This window comes from Hoplias malabaricus, chromosome 6, assembly GCF_029633855.1.
Source record: "Hoplias malabaricus isolate fHopMal1 chromosome 6, fHopMal1.hap1, whole genome shotgun sequence".
Classification (NCBI taxonomy): domain Eukaryota; kingdom Metazoa; phylum Chordata; class Actinopteri; order Characiformes; family Erythrinidae; genus Hoplias; species Hoplias malabaricus.
This window is the reverse complement of record NC_089805.1, coordinates 33,110,128-33,129,519: the sequence shown is the minus strand read 5'-3', so window position 1 is coordinate 33,129,519 and position 19,392 is coordinate 33,110,128. Positions and strand designations below refer to the sequence as shown.

At 40.5% G+C, this 19,392-nt stretch overlaps 1 protein-coding gene across 3 annotated transcripts in view; it reads left to right on the top strand.

Moving 5' to 3' along the window:
• vps50 (VPS50 EARP/GARPII complex subunit) overlaps positions 1 to 19,392 on the top strand; it is a 153,606-nt gene that overhangs the window by 26,574 nt on the left and 107,640 nt on the right. For all 3 annotated transcript variants that reach the window (XM_066674752.1, XM_066674751.1, XM_066674753.1), the window contains exons 6-9: positions 7,039 to 7,109; positions 8,094 to 8,211; positions 8,300 to 8,335; positions 9,172 to 9,254. In XM_066674752.1, coding sequence (XP_066530849.1) covers positions 7,039 to 7,109; positions 8,094 to 8,211; positions 8,300 to 8,335; positions 9,172 to 9,254 — 308 coding nt within the window. The remainder of the gene's footprint in view (positions 1 to 7,038; positions 7,110 to 8,093; positions 8,212 to 8,299; positions 8,336 to 9,171; positions 9,255 to 19,392) is intronic.

The following is a 19,392-nucleotide window of genomic DNA, read 5'->3' as shown; positions in this document are numbered from 1 at the left end:
TGTTCTCAAATGTATACATAAAGCCAGTCATGATTTGCGGATGGTATGACTGGTGGACGCTTTAGTGAGATAGTGTTTTTCTATCAAAGTCATTTTCATGTGGTTTTTAGGATCAAAGCCAAGCAAGAAGAAAGAATTGAGTAGATGTGTCTGCTCACTTGAGTTTTTTTTTTCCTTCTTCCCTCTCTCTCTTCACTCCACCCTCATCCCTAACAGGATCATTTTGAGATTTCTATTACAAGTTATTTATGGCCACGGTATGCAAGCTTTGATCAGGAAATGGTAGGATTTTCACTTTGCTGCTTGTTGAAGTCATAAAAGCCCGATGTCCTTATAAAAGAAAGGGAACGATTATTTTTCTGCTTCCTACCTATAGAGAAAGACCTTATTGAAAAGTGAATGTCAGGATGGGTGTTTCTGTCTTAGGGTGATTACTTTGTAAGGTCAGTATGGAAAAAGGATAGTGAAAATTAATATTCCTCTCCTTAGTTAGCCTTTGAGGATACAGGTAGCCAAATAAGGTCCTGGAGTTCTGGGATTCAGCACAGTCTCCTGTGTTACAGACTTAATAAATCTTATTGTAACTTATGTCATTTTAGGTAAACATTCAAATGGAATGATTATTGTTACTGTGTGCAGCATGGTGTGAGAAAATGTGCACACTACACACACACATACACTTTTTAATTTTTTGAGGTGTGATGGGAAGTGGACACACACTCCTCCAGGGCACAGTTAATTCTGTGTTTTGTTTTGTAAATGTAAATTTTGTCAAGAGAAAACGGAAAGAAAAAGAATCTTAGCTGTGTCTTCCACAGAAATCAACAAACTCTACTAGAGCTGGATGCTCTTGCTTAAGGACGTTTGACTGTGCTGTGGGCATCATCATCTGACCTTGTTTTTCATGGATATTGTGTTGTGTAGATTCAATTATGGTAATTTGTTAAAAGGGATTTTAAAAAAATATCCTACACAGACATCAATACCCTGCCCTTCTTCAAAGAAAGTGAAATGGGGAAATGCTTTGAAACCTTTTTAGTTACATGTCTGTGCACTATGTTCTTTGGGAAGTTGCCAAGTTAATATTATATAGTGTGTTGTGTTATTTGTCCACCACCTCATCGGATTGTGGCTTATGATCCAAAATCATTACCTGACAGAGCAGGTAGCAGTTCATTACTTACCTATAACCAGGGGCAGAGGAACATAAAACATTCACGTTCTTCCTGTTTGTTTGAGAATTAAACAATATTACATTAGAGTCCTGTGTTTTAGTTGTGTAATGCTAGGCAATGAATCAGGGCCGTCATGTTTTTGGGTGCTTGAAATCTCTGTCCCTGGCCTTAACCTCATGTAGTTGGGCTTTATCTCTGCTACCTCTGTTCTGTCTTTCCACTTTGGACTTGCGCCTGGTTTCTGGTGCTGGACAATTGCTCGGCAGGGGAGGCTGCTCTGACGTGTTCTCTCTGCTGACAGGCCGCCTGTGGCTTGACCCTGCGCGTGGTGGCAGCCATGGGGCTGTAGATGGAGAGAGAATAAAAAGGAGAGATTTGTACCCAAAACATTTTCAGAACATTCTGTAATATTTCCAGAAATAGAGTTCTGCTGGTAAAAACAATAAACCTTGTCTCAGTTTACAGCAGCAAACGACAGAAAGCTGGGAATGTCTGTTAATGGAAATGAGAAATTTGAATTGTACTTTTCATTTATTGTCGTTTGAGGAAAAAATAATATCCAAGGACAGTACTTAACATGCAGACTAATACCATTGGGTGCCCACTACAGTCAACCCCACATACTTTAATAGTTCAGTTGTATGATGGGAAATGGGATGCAGATGCTTGACTAGGGTACTGATAGTCCAGGCTTTGAGTTATTAACTGTACGGTTTCTCTGCTCTGTTGTAGTTATGTGGTATATGTTTTATTTGTTTAGTATTTTCATTGCTACATTATTAAAAAACATAATCCATTTAGAAGTAATTTTCTCCTAATTTTACAGATATCCAAGAGCATAAAGTGATTCATTTACATATACTGGTAATTATAAAAACCCTGCTTGTTTGTCAGCATTTTAATTTTTCTAATAAAATAAGTAGTGCATGGCACTTGCTTCTGGCACATTCAGTGATGACAGTGTATTCTGTTGAACAGAGAGGATCAAGGTCCTATTTTAATCAGTGATGACTAGCTGCTGTACCTCAGTGGTGTCCTGTGCCCTTTAAACTGTGGGGCTTCAGTGACTGTACACAATAATGACATTGCCACTTCCACCCCAACCCACACTTGCCTAACACTGCATGACACCGGTGCCCTGGCAACGCCCACACGCTCGGATTTAAATGATAACCTTAACCTCACTTTGAAACATGACGAGAAGCTCTGTGTTTGTCACTTTTGTATCTGTAAATAATTACAGAAACCACGATACCTTTAGTGAAGGAGTTTGAGCCACTACACAGCACTGAAACATCATTGTGCAGTCAATATAAAGACCTTACTAATTAATTATAGAGCTATAACTCCTTAAATTCCCAGATGCCTTAGCTCTCCAGCTAAAGATGACAACATTAACTCCATTGCCTGAGTGGTTTCTGTTTGACGTATATTGTGACTATACCGTACACAAGCTAATGAGCTATGACTCTGAATACCTGAAGCTGAAGCTGGGTCTAAAAGCCCTAGAGTAAACTGCACTCACTTATCATTTACTCAGCCTAGATTCTAATTCTCCTCTCAGACACTGAATTACAGAAACATTCTGCACTTGAAGATGTATGGAAGGCTGATATTAATCAGTATGTGATGATGGAGCTGTCCCTCTTACTATTTTAAATGAAATACAGCCGAGATATACAACTGTTACTATAATAATAATCAATAATAATAAAAAAATACCTTTCATCTTCCAACACTGTACTTCACAGTAGAGTTATTCCTACATGTTTTTGTCTGTTTTTTACTTCAATTCTTTTGTCAGAAAACTAGTATTTGTTTCTGTGGATTTAATAAATTTTGGATAATAGATTTTCTTCTATCAAAAGCATTTTTTCATGACCCACTTTGCACATCTTATTGATCGCAGGACCTACTCTAGAGGGAAGTGTAATTTTTTTCCAGTAGGGGGCAGTTGGCTTTCTTGGGTTCTGCACTAATAGGACAATACATATGTTGCTTGTAAAAGGCAAAAACCTATGGTCACTTTCAGTGTATACTATCAATTCCTACAGCAAAAATGTCATAATGAATCCCTCACTAAAATCCTTCACTCTTTGGCTAGCTCTGTATAATTTAATTCACAGTTCCTTTGCATTATATGCATAGCTTTGACATTTTAAAATTATGATAAACACTGGAGTGTAGCACTATTTGCTTTAAAGCAGCATTTATACAAATTCCAAACTCTAAATAGGAAAACCCTGTCTGCAAAAGCATGGATTTACATTTCAATGGAAATGTATAAATCTGTATAGCTGTCGCTGTATCAACATACGCTTCAAAACAACCCGATCCACATGCGTACTATATATTATCCACATCCACATGCTCAACAACCTAGTATTGATGAAGTGAGATTGTGTGATTGCGAATCTGCTTTCATTCCTTTAGTCAATTTTTGTATTCTGTTGCAGGTCAGACAGTTACTCTGGTAAAGCACTTCATTTGCTTTTGATTTATGCATTTTTTTAGTTATTTCAACATATTTTTCTTTCACCATTCAGCCTGTTTTCTTATCTTAGATAACAGCTTTCATATATTTCCCTGCCTGTGGATGATCACAAGTGTTACGTTTGTGAGGCTCCACTGGCATCTGCCTCAGAGGTCATTATACAGAAATTTCCACTCATATATTGGTAATGGCCAGAGGTCAGAGAAACGGAAAATAACAGTGAATACTGAGGACCTTTTTATATAACCATTACTGGCTGTTTCTTTGCTGTAGCTTCTTTCAGTCCAGTTAAGTTGACTTCTCAGCAGCTCAGTGTTTATTAGACAGTCCGCAATATGGAGGTTCTGTGAAATGTTGAAATAATTTTTTTTCCCCTCTCTCTGTGCAAATAGCTCAGCTACTGAGCAGAGGCATCGTCCTTTGGCCTCAGGCATCTGTCTGTAACAGTGAGCTGTTCTCCATCATCTAGACCTGCTGCTGTGCTTTGGTCTGGGTGTGTGTGTGTGTGTGTGTGTGTGTGTGTGTGTGTGTGTGTGTTCCGGATTACAGCTCACCGCAGCCTGTCTAGCTGCACTCAGACTGGCGGAACAGGTGGGGTTGAGTTATTTAGGCTGGGCTCTTTTGACTTGAAGGTCAGTGTGTGAGTCCAGGTTCCTACGGCTAATCCTGGCATCGGTGTAGGATTTGGCTTTGTGTTAATGACTCTAATGAGCCAACTAGTGAGTAGAGAATATGGTCAGGTGACACTCCAGGCCACAGATGAATCTTATCAGTTTGTTGGTGCTGTGGGAATTTAAGCAATGTATGCTTAGTGTGACTGAGGTACTGGCTGTGGACCAAGTGAACACACACACACATGTATGAGGCTGTAAATCACTGTATATTTTGGCAGACTTTGAGTTGAAAAACCCATTCAGCTCCCACGAGAGAGTGAGTCACAGGAGCTACAGCTGGGCCAGACTCCTGCATTGGCAAGGGCACATCAGGAGAATGCTAATCAAATCATAAATGCAGAGGAAGGATGCTGGTCTAAATCAGTGACTCTCTGCTAACTGCTAGTTTTCATTAATTCATTCATTGTCTGTAACCGATTATCCAGTTCAGGGTCACGGTGGGTCCGGAGCCTACCCGGAATTAACTGCTGGTTTTGATTACTACTATTAGAAGTTGAAGACTCTATGCTGTATATTGTCATGATACTTGAGCCACAGAACAGTTCTGCAAGTTGTGTGGTATGCCCAGAGTTGAGGTGTGAGAAGAAGAAACCCTTTTTTTATATAGATTTTTGTTTTGCTGTCTGTCTTCCTCATTCGTTTTTTTTCTATATTTAATTAGTACATTTATTTATCTGTGCTTGTTGTATCTGATTTACTCTATTTAACTCCGTTTGTTTTCATAATATTTCATTTTGAAATGTTTGCTGATGGTAAGTAGACCTCTGAATCCACTATATTCCCAAAAGTAAACATTCACTGATCCAAATCATTGAATTCAGGTGTTCCAATCACTTCCATGGCCACAGATGTATAAAACCGTCACCTAGGCATGCATACTGCTTCTACAAACATTTGTGAAAGAATGGGTCGCTCTCAGGCACGCAGTGAATTCCAGCATGGTCCCGTGATAGGATACCACCTTTGCCAGAAGTCAAGTCGTGGAATTTCCTTGATACTAAATACTCCACAGTTAACTGTCAGTAGTATTATATCAAAGCGGAAGCGATTGGGATTGACAGCAACTCAGCCACAAAGTGGCAGGCCATGTAAAATAACAGAGTCAGCAGATGCTGAGGCACATAGTGCTTGAGATTGCCAAAATTTTACAGACCTCCAAACTTCATGTGGTCTTCAGATCAGTTCAAAAATCAGTGTGTAGAAAGGTTCATGGAATAAGTTTCCATGGCCAAGTAGCTGCATCCAAACCTTACATCACCAAGGGCAATGCAAAGCTTTGGATTAAGCACACCTCCATTGGACTCTAAAGCACTGGAGACATGTTCTCTGGAGTGATGGACCATGCTTCTTCATCTGGCAATTCAACGGTGACAAGTCTGGGTTTGGCAGTTGCCAAGAGAACGGTACTGTCTTACTGCGTTGTGCCAAGTGTAAAGTTTGGATGAGGGGGAATATGGTGTGGCCCCTCAATTCAAGTGTAAGGAACACTTAATGCTTCAGCATACCAAGAGACTTTGTAAAATGTCAGGCTCCCAACATTGTGGGAGCAGTTTGAGGATGACCCCTCCATGTTCCAACATCACTGCACACCAGAAAATGTGTATGTATGTAAATGTGAAAAATAAACCTTGGTTTGATTTGATAAACCTTGTGGAAAGCCTTGCCAGAAGATATGAAGCTGTTATGGCTGCAAAGGGTGGGCCGTCATCCTATTAAACCCTATGGTTTAGGAATAGGTTGTCACTTAAGTTCTTATGCCTGTGAAGGCAGGCAAGCAAATACTTTTCGCAAATATAGTGTATGTTTGATTATATACTGGGAGCAAAATATATTTAAAATGTGGGTTTCACTCTGTTCTTTTTACGATTGTTTTAATGAAACGTGCTGTACATTCCCTAGATTGCCCTATTAAACAGTGCTTGATTCTGAATACCCTCTTTCATTAGTAGCCTTCCAGGGTTTTTACAAATACCAATGATAATTGGTGCTGTGTCTTCGAAGACTCAATGCCTTTCCTTGTGAAGTCAGGCATAAAGAAGCTTTAAATGTGTCCTCTCTGTGGAATTGATTTTCCTCCTCGTATTCTCCTGCCAAAAAATTATCTTTAACGTGACAGTGGGATGATGTTCTCCTATTAAAAGTTGCCTCTGTGCTACAGACTTTGGCTGCTATGCTTTGTCTTAACACTGGGTCACTCAGTGTGTGTTCACCTCAGGCTGTGACAGCTGTGCTCTTCAAACAGCAGAATGTGGCTAGAGGAGGGGGGAATAATGCGCGAATTCCATCCACCGATTAATTCAGGAGACGTGGTTTGGGCTCAAGGGTAATTTCCTGCACTGCCTCATCCTTCGCTCTGTAACAGAGCATGTTGCATTAATCAGTACCTTTGGCCGCTCCCCTTTCTGTCCCTTTTGGTGGGTACAAGAAGGAAACAAGTAGACACCTTTTGTCATTGCTGGTAATGTACATTGAATGTTAAATGGACATTGGATAAAGATTTCAAGTATTCAAAAACCTGTGAGGTCTTGAACATGTTAGTGACAAGGATTACTGACAGTGCCACCCATAAGAAAGTTTAAAGAATATACTCAGGCTGTTTTATTGAATAGAGTACTAAGGGAATTGTCATGTTGCATTAGCAGTTCCATTATATAAGAGCAATATGTATTCTAATTACTCTGGTGCTGTGTTTCAGGAGCTGGAGAGGGTAACGTCTCTGCAGACCAACCTGCAGCTGGCTGCAGTCATCTGCACAAACGCTAGGAGGTCTGAGATCTTTTCTTTCTTAACATTTGAATACCAGAAAATCAATGTCATATCCTATATTTCAAACAGGTTCATAGCCTATGTTTTTTCTTATTTTTTATTTTATCCCCTCCAAGGTCTGTATATTTGTCAAAAAAATAATAATTTTTAAATAAACATTTCTAAACTCTGCTATTCTGTTATTGTACATTAAATTCATGCATGTAAATTAGCTCTGTTCTACATTGCTTTATTAAAATATGCCTAGACCGAACACTTTCTTTTAGGACTGGGCGATATAGCCAAATGTTTTATCACAATATAGTTCTAAATTTCAGTCGAGATTAAATATAATATAAATAATATAAAATCCACAAAACAAACTCCCCAAAACAAACAAGTGACATGACATCACCGTCAAACATCGAGCTTTTGGGTTTGTCAATATTGATATTTTTAAACTACTTTTAAAATTGAGGTCAGTAAACTGCGCAGCACCCTGTAATGACTGTCACTCAGTAACAGATGCTGTAAATAATGGATATTGAAATATTAAATGTGTTTAAAAATTATATTCCTTTTATTGAAACATTATATATTGATATTGAATTATTGTCAAGCCCTGCTTTCTTTAATTCAGCATAAAGGGGAGGGTTGAAAATGTAAGCCGAGTAGTGTACTGTATTTAATTGTGTTGCAAAACAGGCTGTTTTTGCAGCTTGTTTTCAAAATATGTACTATGTGGACTGGGGACTGAATGGGACATTTTGAAATGTTAACTGTGATTAAGTTTTATATCAAACTCTCTTCTTTCCAAACAGCCAGAGCAAATCAGACTCCACGATATGGCCCTTCTTTAAATTGAAATGAAAAGTTGTTTTTCATATTTTGGCCAATTTTAGTATGGGACCCTTCTCTTTTTCATTGAATTTAGGCACAGATGATGATACACAACACTCAATGGTCATTCAAAATTAGCCCAAATAATTTCTGTTCTCATTCCAGGCAGCTGAGCTTTGCTAAAGAGGGCTTCACTGAAGCCAGTCTAGGGCTCCTGGCCAACCAGAAACGAAGGCAGCTGTTAACAGGATTGCTAAAATCTTTGAGGACCATAAAGACTCTGGTAATCATTGAGTGAATGTGGCCAACTTGTGAGTTTACATGTCCCATTATCCAGTGTGAAATCAACTCTCTTTCTTTCCCTCTCACAGCAAAGAACAGATGTTCGACTCAGTGAGATGCTGGAGGTAAGTCTGATGCAAGCTTTGCACACTTTCAGCGACAAAAAATAACTTTAAAGCTCTTCCAGGTTGTGGAATTATTTTTAAATTAAAGCAGTTTCTCTGATTTGAGAGTTGCATGCTGTAATATGAGGGCGGCATGGTGGTGCAGCAGGTAGTGTCGCAGTCACACAGCTCCAGGGGCCTGGAGGTTGTGGGTTTGATTCCCGCTCCAGGTGACTGTCTGTGAGGAGTTGGTGTGTTCTCCCAGTGTCCGTGTGGGTTTCTTCCGGGTGCTCCGGTTTCCTCTCACAGTCCAAAAACACACGTTGGTAGGTGGATTGGCAACTCAAAAGTGTCTGTCTGTGTTGCCCTGTGAAGGACTGGCGCCCCCTCCATGGTGTATTCCCGCCTTGCGCCCAATTATTCCAGGTGGGCTCTGGACCCACGGCGACCCTGAACTGGATAAGCGGTTACAGATAATGAATGAATGAATGAATGTTGTAATATGTGTGTGGGGATTTAAGGTTGAAATGTCTTAAAATTATTTTTGAAATGTAATAAGTGCTAGACATATTTTGACTTTAATGGTTAGTTTCTGACACAATCCACCACACTATTATAAATACCAAAAATCTGCATGTGAACTTCTACAGATATCTGTACATCTGAAATACAGTGCAGTGATATCTTTTGATCCAAGTTGTCACAGCGTTTGTCACAGTAAGCTGAACATATTGCCTTGGGTGTCATGAGGAGTGTGACATATTCCTACTTTTTGCAGTTTTGTACAGTTTAGTTAAGTCTTGATAATTTGGCCCAATCCTCTTTGTATATTCAGAGATCTTATTTGGTTTTGACAGGAGGAGGACTATCCAGGTGCAATCCAGTTGTGTTTGGAATGTCAAAAGGCTGCCAGCACTTTTAAGCACTACAGCTGCATAAGGTATGTGGAGTAGGGCTTGGCTTGAGAACTGCCTAGAAGACCTTTTGAATAGCACTTGATCTTCACATGCACTTAAATAGAATGTTATATTTTAGTTCACTTCAGCTGAAACCAGTGGAAAGGCAAAAACACCAAAAGCTGACCTCAGTATTTGGGCCTTCAAGACCTTAAAGGTCTAGTTCTGTTTTCTGTTTGGGGCTGACAGAGGTAAAGGCACTTGTATGTTTTATTTTTTTATACTAACATATTATTTTGCATAAATGGATTGACTCTGAATGTTAACATAAAACTTTTCGATAGTAAACCTTAAAGATCTCCAATGAAAAGTGGTATTTAATTTAACTGAAGTATTTGTTTATTTTTAATTTATATTGACCATGGTAGTACATGTTTAGATAGTAAAATACATATGGATATGCATTCAATGAATATCCATGATATGCATATCCATGGTGCTGAATGGCTTATCAATAGTACTTGGAAGTACTTGGAAGTTTCTGACAGCCAAAGTTTACGTCACAGAGCTAAGGGAAAAATTGCATATTTGTAGATCTTCCCAAACTGAACAAAGGTAAAGGTATAGAGTTACATAAGGCTTTTTAGTCTGGAAATATTTAATAAATATATTCTAATTTTGGAGTTAGACAAATGAGTAGTTATTTCTGCTCAGTACAGAGTGGTGAGTTTGAAAATGTCAAACATACCTTTTTTTAGTATTGAGTATTTTCTCATCACATCTCATCTTCTTTGCCACCTAATCCATTTCAGGGTCGCAGTGGCAATAGGGTGTCTGTCCCTTGCAACTTCCACCAGATCCTCCCGGGGATCCCCAGGTGTTCCCAGGCCAGCCGGGAGATATAATCCCTCTAGCGTGTCCTAGGTCTATCCTGGGGCCTCCTTCCAGTTGGGCGTGCTTGATATACCTCCAGTGAGAGTTGTACAGGAGGCATTCTTATCAGGTGCCGGAATCACCTCAGCAGACTCCTCTCAATGCGAAGGAACAGTGATTCTACTCCGAGCTCCTCCCTAATTACTGAGCTCCTCACACGATCATTTTTTTGGTCATTACCCAGAGCTCATGACCATAAGTGAGAGTGGGTATGTAGACTGACCAGTAAGTTGACAGCTTGCTTTATGGCTACGCTCTCTCTTCACCACGACAGTCCGGTACAGTGAACGCATTACTGCAGCTGCTGCACCTAACCTATGATCAACCTCAACGATCCCTTTTCCCATCACTCGTGAACAAGAGTTCTCGGTTTTCACCCCCCTACCTGAAGGGAGCATGACACTTGTTTCTGCCTCACACTTGGAGATGCTGATCCACATACCGACCGCTTCACACTTGGCTGCAAACTGCTAAAGTCAATGCTTGAGGCCTCTGAACCCAGAAGAACAACATCATCCGCAAATAGCAGAGATGCCACCTCCTGAGCCCCTCGACCAAAGCTGTCCTGTCCCAGGCTATGCCTCGCCACCCTGTCCATGAATATCAGAAACAGGAGTGGAGACAACACACAGCCCTGACTGAGTCCAATGCTCACATTGAACACGCTTGATTTACTGCCAAGGATGCGAACACAACTCAAACTCTGAGAGTACAAGGACCGTACGGCTCTTCGGAGCAACCCTGGTACTCCATACTCCCGGAGCACCTCCTACAGAAACTCTTAGGGAACACGGTCATATGCCTTCTCCAAATCCACAAAGCATGTGTAGAGTAGCAAACTCCCATGCCCCCTCAGTCACCTGTGATAAAGTAAAGAGTTGATCTACGGCCTGGACAAAATCCACATTGTACCTTCAAAGTCCTAGGTTCGACTTTCGGACAGATTCTCCTTTCCAGCACCCTGGAGGCTGAGATGTGTAATGCTCTGATAACTGGCACACATTCTCCGGTCCCCTTTTTTAAAAATGAGAATCACCACCCCGGTTTGCAGATCCAAAGGCACAGTTCCTGAGTTCCATGCAATATTGTAGACACGTGTCAGCCAAGACAGTCCCACAGTATCGAGGGCCTTCAATAACTCTGGGTGAATCTCATCCACTCCTGGGGCTTTGCCACTGCATAGCTTTTTAACCACCTTAGTGACTTCAGCCAAGGAAATGGAATCTGACACCTCAGACACTTCTGGCCCTACCTCCTGTCCAGGAGGCATGTCTCTCTGGTTAAGGAGTTCCTCAGAATGCTCCTTCCGACGCCCGACCCATACACTCAGTCGAGTTCAGATTTTCACCATTTTTACGGAGCACAGCTTGGACAGTGTCCCCTCTACCCCTTCTGAGCTGTCAGAGTGTTTTCCAGAGCCTCTTTGAGGCTGCCTAGAAGTCATTCTCCATGGCCTCTCCATACTCCTCCCATGCGCTGGATTTTGCTTCAGCAACTGCCACAGCTGCAGCCTTTTTCATTTGCCGGTACCCATTTGTTCCCCGAGCCAGCCAAGCCGGAAAAGCCTCCTCCTTCCACTTGACAGCTTCCCTCGCCCCCGGTGTCCACCAATAGGTTCTTGGGTTGCCACCATAACAGGCACCGAGAAGCTTTTGACCACAGCTATATGCAGTCGCTTCCACAATGGAAGTTCAGAACAGGGTCCATTCAGACTCTATGCCCCTTCCTCCTCTGGAACATGTGAGAAGTTCTCTTGGAGGTGAGAGTTGAAATCTTTCTGGACAGTCTTCTACCAGCCTTTCCCAGCACACCCTCACTATACATTTAGGCTTAACATGTCTGTCCGGTAGCTTTCCCCACCATCGGATCCAACTCACCATCAAGTGGTGATCAGTTGACAGGTCAGCCCTTCTCTTTACCCGAGTGTCCAAAACATGCAGCCTCAGATCAGAGGACATGACCACAAAGTCGATCATTGACCTTTGTCCCGAGGAGCTCTGGTACCAAGTACACTTATAAACCACCTTGTTTCGAACATGGTTTTTGTTATAGAAAAACCATGACTAGCACTAGTCCAATAACATCACACCTCTCGGGTACAGATCGGGCAGTTCCTCCCAATCGCTTCTCTCCAGGTTTCACTGGCATTGACTGGCATCCCCAGCAAAACAATACAGTCAGTGCATGTAATCCTCTCTAGAACTGTACTGGCTACCTTCAAGAAGGCTGAATACTCTGAGCTGCTTTTTGGTGCATATACAAACACAACGCTCAAAGTTTTCCTTTCTGCGAGCCGAAGCAAGCATTGAGGCGACCCTCTCGTTTACTGGGACAAACTCCAACTGTACAGCCACCAACCGTACAAGCAGACTTGTGAATATCCCCACACTGCCCAACGCCTCTCACCCTGTACAACTCCTGAGTAAGAGAGATACCAACCCTATCAAGTAGTTCCAACTATATCTAGCTGGTATCTCTCAACCTCATGCACAAGGTCTGGCTCTTTCCCTCCCAGTGAGGTAATGTTCCATGTACCAAGAACTAGTTTCTGCTTCTAAGTTCTATGGCATCAGGGGCCCCTTAGCCCCTGCTCTGTGCCCGATGGGGATTGCACCACACCCCTACTCTGGATCTTGCAGGTGGTAAGCCCACATGATCATTCAACGCTGCCTTTTTGGGTTGAGCCCAGCTGGGTTATGTGGGCTGCCCGGCCACCAGGCTCTAACCGTCAAACACTACCCCCAGGCCTGGCTCCAGGGGTAGGTCCTGGTTAACCCTCTCCCGGGCAGGGTACACTTTATTCCTTTTAGGCTGTTCGTAGGGGTGCTTCTTGGATCTTGTTTATCTGGATCCTCACTCCAGACCTTTCCACCATGGGAGACACTACTGGGAGCTAACAGCTCCCGACTACATAGCCCTGGAACTCATTAGACCACGCTAGCTTTTCTGCCACAAGAAGGCGACAACAAATTTGGAGGAAAACTTGTTGCCTTTCAGAGCACTGACTCAGCTAACATTTTCTCTCTCTCTCCCAAAACTGTGTGTTACCTGTGAAGGAACAGAAATTACTAGAAATATTAAAATGTTAGAATATGTATTAGCTGTCTTTGTGTTTATCACTGTTATATGGCTTACTACTGTTGTTAAAAGATGTTCACAGAGCTTAACAACCGAGAGGTCGTAGTTATTTAAAAGATAAATAAATAAAATGATGCGCCTTTTAAATGAGCTGTGAAGTTGCATCAGTGAGGGCAGTGAGTCCTGCAGCTGCTTACTGATCAATAAGCCACTGCCTAAGACTAATAAGTGGTCATTATTTCATTAAGACATCCCCTCCCGGGGATGAGAAGCTGTAAAAACAGGAGACGCACCGTAAATACTAAAACATATGCCGTTACACTGAATGATCACTGGATTAGGAACACTTACATTGTGTCCGCACTCATTGCCCATTTTATGAGCTCCACTGACCACACAGGAGCACTGTGTAGACCTACAATTATAGACTTTAGTCCACCTGTTGCTTCGCATACTTCATCCCCATTTCACCCTGTTCTTCAAAAGTTAGGACCCTCACCGGACCACCTCAGAGCAGGTATGCTTTGGGTGGCACATCATTCTCAGTGCAGCAGAAGCACTGATGTTGTAGTTGTGTGTTATTTTTAGTTGTGCTGGTATGAGTGGATCAGACACAGAAGTGGTGCTACAGATTTTAAACACTGTATTTCATTGGAGTTGATAAAATGTACAAATAGTTTAGATACAAGGCAGGTATTTCTTACCCAGTTATTTTCAGAATGTTTATTTTTGTATAATATTATGTTGATGAAAAACTGACTTGCAATTTTGACATCATACATATCATATTAAATGATGTTCTTTTGGTATTGCACAGAGATTTATATAGACACAAATATTCCCATGTACACACCAGTATTTACTTTCTTTTTCATTTTCTTTGATAATGATTTGCTCGTTTTTTGCATTTCCATTTTTTCCCCTCTGAGTCTTTTCTGTATCTCTGTCCATCTCTTCTGTGACAGATAGTTGGCTTGCCCTTTTCACAGTGGCATACGTCTGTCTTATCAAGCTCCAGCACAGTTTCTCTGTTCTTGGAGATACATGTGTCTGTGTAAGGCTCTGCCAGCTGGTGGAATCCTGCCCAGATACCATTTCCTCTTGTTTCTGTCATGTTTGAGGGAGGAGAACAGAGGACACGTACTCAAGGAATGCCCCCCACCCGTTTATTAATAATATTATTATTATTTTATTTTTTATTTTTTTTGGGGTGGGTGTTGCACGCAGCATCTAGTTCAAGTACCAGCACCATCACCTTGGGCAAGACTCCTAACACTGCATTTGCCTACCACCTGTAACGTGATTAAAATCATAACATGCGCTTGATGAGACGGTCTGCCTAATGCTTTAGAAAAGCCTATGATGCGACACCAGGAAGAATTTAGAATGTGTAAGCTTTAGGTGTTTTTAAGCCAGCAAGATCACGTTCTGTGGCTGAGAAAAAGCTTAGACTGCTGACTAGTTGAACTCCACAGCAGCAGGCACTGTTGCAGCCACTGCAGAAATAATGAGGTCTTCTGCAAAAACATTTGGGCAGACGGACTGGCGTGATAAAGATGCTGCTGTTTTTGAATGAGAGTAGGAAACAATATGAAGCTGATTGGCACTTTTCCATAATTACAGCTCCTTCTCATTTACTGTCCATGGAATGGTGCATAATGTGTTCTCATACGTTTAATTTCAGTTCAGCTGATGGCCAGCAATCATCAGAAGCATTTTAGATTTGGCTTGGAGCAGTGTTTTAGCTACTGCACTGATTCGGATGCCAAGCACTTATGAGGATGGACTAACGGCAATGGATGTGCAGGTGTCTTCAGTTCAGAACAATTGTTTTTTTTTTGTTGTTGTTTTTTTTTACTTTTTACTCTATCATAACAGTATTCTATATCGTTCATTACTGATAACTACAGACAATACATTTTTACATAACCATATGCTCAATGTTAAGTTTGTATATTATTAGACCTTGAATAAAGTGAATATTCATTGTGAAAGATTGGACAGCATAATATGCTGAGCATAGATTAAAAGGAAAAATACAAATTAGTGCTATTGACCTATTAAAATAATTAACTGCAATTGATCGTATAGTCCCCTCTTAAGATAGAAGATTTTAATAATGGATATTTAAATATAAAATAACAGATCAACACAGTGGGATTATATTTTTATGAGTAATGTCTGTTGATTAAAAATATAATCATGCTAGTTCTTTTTATTTTTGCGAGGTAGATTAGTGTGTAGTGTATATTCATGACAGTGTGACTGGAATGCTTTTTTGTGTTAGCCCTAGGCTTCTGATCATTTTGGAGGACCTCCTCAGAGTCCAAGTCCTGGAGCAATGGGACTTCTGTGCTGCTTGTTTATAACAGCAAATGCCACCGGCTTGGCCTGATGCCGTCCAAATCAGCATTCATCTGGCACTTTTCCACTTCTTGGAAAATACTCAAATACCCGGCTTAGCTAGGCTCCTTTGCTTTTCCACAAGCCATATCCAGTACCTGCTCCCTGGAACGGGGAACTTTTTTAGTTTCTGCTCATGCCTGGTATGAATTGAGTCGAGTAGGTACTAAATGTGACCCGTAAACCTTAGAGTGCTGATTGGCCAGACACATATCACAAATGCTGAGTTCCAGCACAACAAATGCTTGTAAAACCTCTCAAGTTACAGCAGCGGTCACATTTTTATCTGACGAACAACAACAACTCGTCACATTACCCAGTGGTGTGTTGAAAAATTTCAAAAGCTCCTTGGATCAGTGGCTAGCAAATACTTCAGCAAAAGCCAGACACCAAACAAGTCTTGTTCAGTCCACAAAAACAACACATGAATAGACATCGAGTAAACAGCACCTAACTTTACTGCCCTTGTTGTTGTGGTTTTTAAAGCTGGTGGTTCCTGTTAGATACAGGGTTTCTGGACATCACTGACACCATTTAGTGAGAAAGCTGTGCTAGTGGAAACGTGACCAGGGAAAAGCGAGTTGAGTCGATCCGAGCTGATCCCATGAAATGGAAAAGCAGCATTGGTGTCTTACTGCTTCACATTTCACAGTGTAGCTTCTGTGAAGCAGAGGTCTGTCATGGCTCCATTTGATAAAAGCCCTCGGGACTGCATAATTGTTAAATAATACTAGTAATCCACTATATCACATATCCCTCCTTTGAAAGCTGACTGGAATAGTAAGAGTTTTTTTTTTGAGAATTAACAGTGCTGCCCTCTGTACTTTCCCATTCATTCTTTCCTGCAGGAGCCTTTTTTCTTAAAAATAAAGCCTTGACTTTTGTTTATTGGTTGGCTATAATCTTCCAGTCTTTGTTAGCTGTGTTAGTCTTTTGGCTCCAGTGCAAAACTAAAGAAGCAAACGTCTTAAAGGGAACATAAATGATGCTGGAGAACTACTCCTCTCAGCTGTGGCTCAGCCAGTGAGAGAGACAGAGAAACTTTCGGCCATTTCGAACCGAGACGCTTAGTTTTTTCTTTTCTACCAACACCAGAGCTTTTCCAGCATGCAGACGGACCAGAGAGCTAGCAAATGGTGAGAAAACATTCTCTGATTTTGTAAAACATGTAAAATCTTGAAAATCACCTTTGATTCACCAAGTATATTTATGGTAAATCAAGTATTACATTAATTATCCTTCTGTATGTTATAGACTCTCATACTAAATGATTTGGAGAAAGTTTCTCATTTAAATCATTCTGGACAGTCTTGTAACTAAATTCATTTTGGATTACTTCTATAAGGTCACTGTCAGTTTTCTTGACGAAGACGACTGCTGTTTTCTGGATTAATGACTTAATGCAGTGTTCAGAACTGAGAATTAGATACTGCACAGAAATTGAGAGTATACACTGCTATTAGGTAAAATTTCTCCACTTGTGTATTGGTTTTGAAGGTCACGATTAAAATAGCAGTTTGTGAAGTTTAACAACTGCATTCTTTCAAATTGCAAAATCAATATAAAAACCTGGTCGAACTTTAAAGCCTGCACACCATCCTCATAGCTATAGTAGTACCTGAAAGATGCACTTGCAGAGAGTGCACAGAATTGCCACTCTGGCACATGGCCCTGACTCTCAGTAGGGATCCTCCAACATCTGTTCCTGGCTGTTCTCCTCACATCACGGTACTGCCAGTGAAACAGAGTGTGTGTGAAATGACTGCTGGAATGCTCATGGCAGTGTTCCGCTTGAGAACGGTTCAGCTTGTTAAAATACTAAACAACCGTCAGGAAGTCAAAAGCTCTTCTTGTTTAAAATCACAATTTCTTACTGACATTTCTCCACAGGTCTATACTTAGCAAGATGCTCAGGGTCATATTTAGCCCAGCTGATGTTTTTTTAAAAATCCAAGACTTTATATGGAGTATGAAGCATCCTTTTGATTTCCCTCACAAGCCCATGCCCCCTTTTTATTTTTATTTTTTGCAGCCTTGGCACACTCACCTGAGGAGTCATTATTTCTGTTCTCATGTTGGCCTGGACTGGAGGTTCGCTCTTCACTGCTAGTTCAATTTGCAGAAGTCTGGGTTCTGAGATAAACCTGTTTTGAATATCAGGGCTTTTCTTCTTTTTTGTAATTGCTTCCTATTCAGCTTTTAAGTGAGTCGTGTTATCTTTGAGCTCTCATCTTTGGCAGTAATGGAGACTTGTGTTATCTGCGCATTCAGGTGCAGGACAGAGGAGTTAATTACCTAGTGACCTGAGCCAGGAGAAGGCACAGCTCTGAGACTTTGTTACCAGATACTCTAAAAAAAAAAAAACTACATATACTCCTCATCTATGCACTGCCTTTCATTAAGTCATGGTACCCCATCACTGCATTATAACATCAGATTAATATATATGTATATATATATATATATATATATATATATATATATATATATATATATATATATATATATATATATATATAATCAAAGCATTTTTTGTGTGTGGTGTGGATCTGTTGGGATGAAAGAAAGAAGAAACTCATGGCCTTTTTGGTTCAAGCTCACACTTTTGTTCTGTTTGTATGGCTGTGGGCACAGGAATAATGAAACTGCATTTGAGCTTAGAGTTGGGGGATCCTGTTGTGAAAACTCATTAAAATATGATTTACATGTCGCCTCCCAGGGGGCCTAGGTGGGGCCCTGAGCACTCACGAAGGAAGTTGAGCTGAAGTAACCATTCAGCCTGACATGGTTGTGGGCTTCCATCTCTAAATTTTTATTTTTTTTTTCTCATCTTTTTCACGGGAAGGAGAGAAACTTTAGTAAATCAGTTTCTGTTATAAGGGCAGGGGAAACCAGGCAGCAGGGACTGGCTTCCTCGAGTGCCTTAGGAAATAAAATCTTTTTACAGATCTCCAGGCTTTATGAAAACTTTACAACTATTATGCTTAAAAAAAAAAAGAACCCTCACAGCTTTTTAAACTTTTTTTCTTTATCATTTCTCACAGGAACAATTCCAAGAACAGTGCTATTGCTAAAAATATCTAAATTATAGCCTCATGCCACTGTTATAGCAGCATGTCTCTTTTTATGGTATGCCTAAAAATTGAGTTATACTTTAGCCAGACTATACATATTAACAAGAACGCTGTATACACACTACAACACTAACCTTCACTATCCTTTAATATAAAACATGTGTCATCTTGTGACTAGCACCACTATTTTGCCCAAGGACGCAGACAAAAATTTGTTCAAATATAAAACCAAATATTTTAAGGATAAACATAACACAATATGGCTGGCATGATAAAGCCAGGTCTAACTTTTGGAAAGGTTATAGGCAAAAGTTACCATTTTAGTTTGACATTCTGACATCACCTGTTTGTAGAACAATGTGAGTGCCAAATTAGCTTCTGATTCATACATTTGTAACATTGGAAATGAGTGTGTAATACATGGAACCCAAGTTCTAGATTGTTCTATACCTATCACATTCAGAACTATATGAAAATGTGTAATGATTTAGATTGACGGTATTCCACAGACATCAGCTTACATTTCATCATGTATTATTCTATTATGGTTGCAGTCTGTTGGCCCTTTCAAAGTTTAATGTCTGTATATAAATGATGGACATCAGGTTTTATTTATTTGTTTTTAATGGCTTTTTGTTTTTAATGGGAAAACTGGGTAAATATAAACATGTTGGTTTATACACAATGTCCTTTA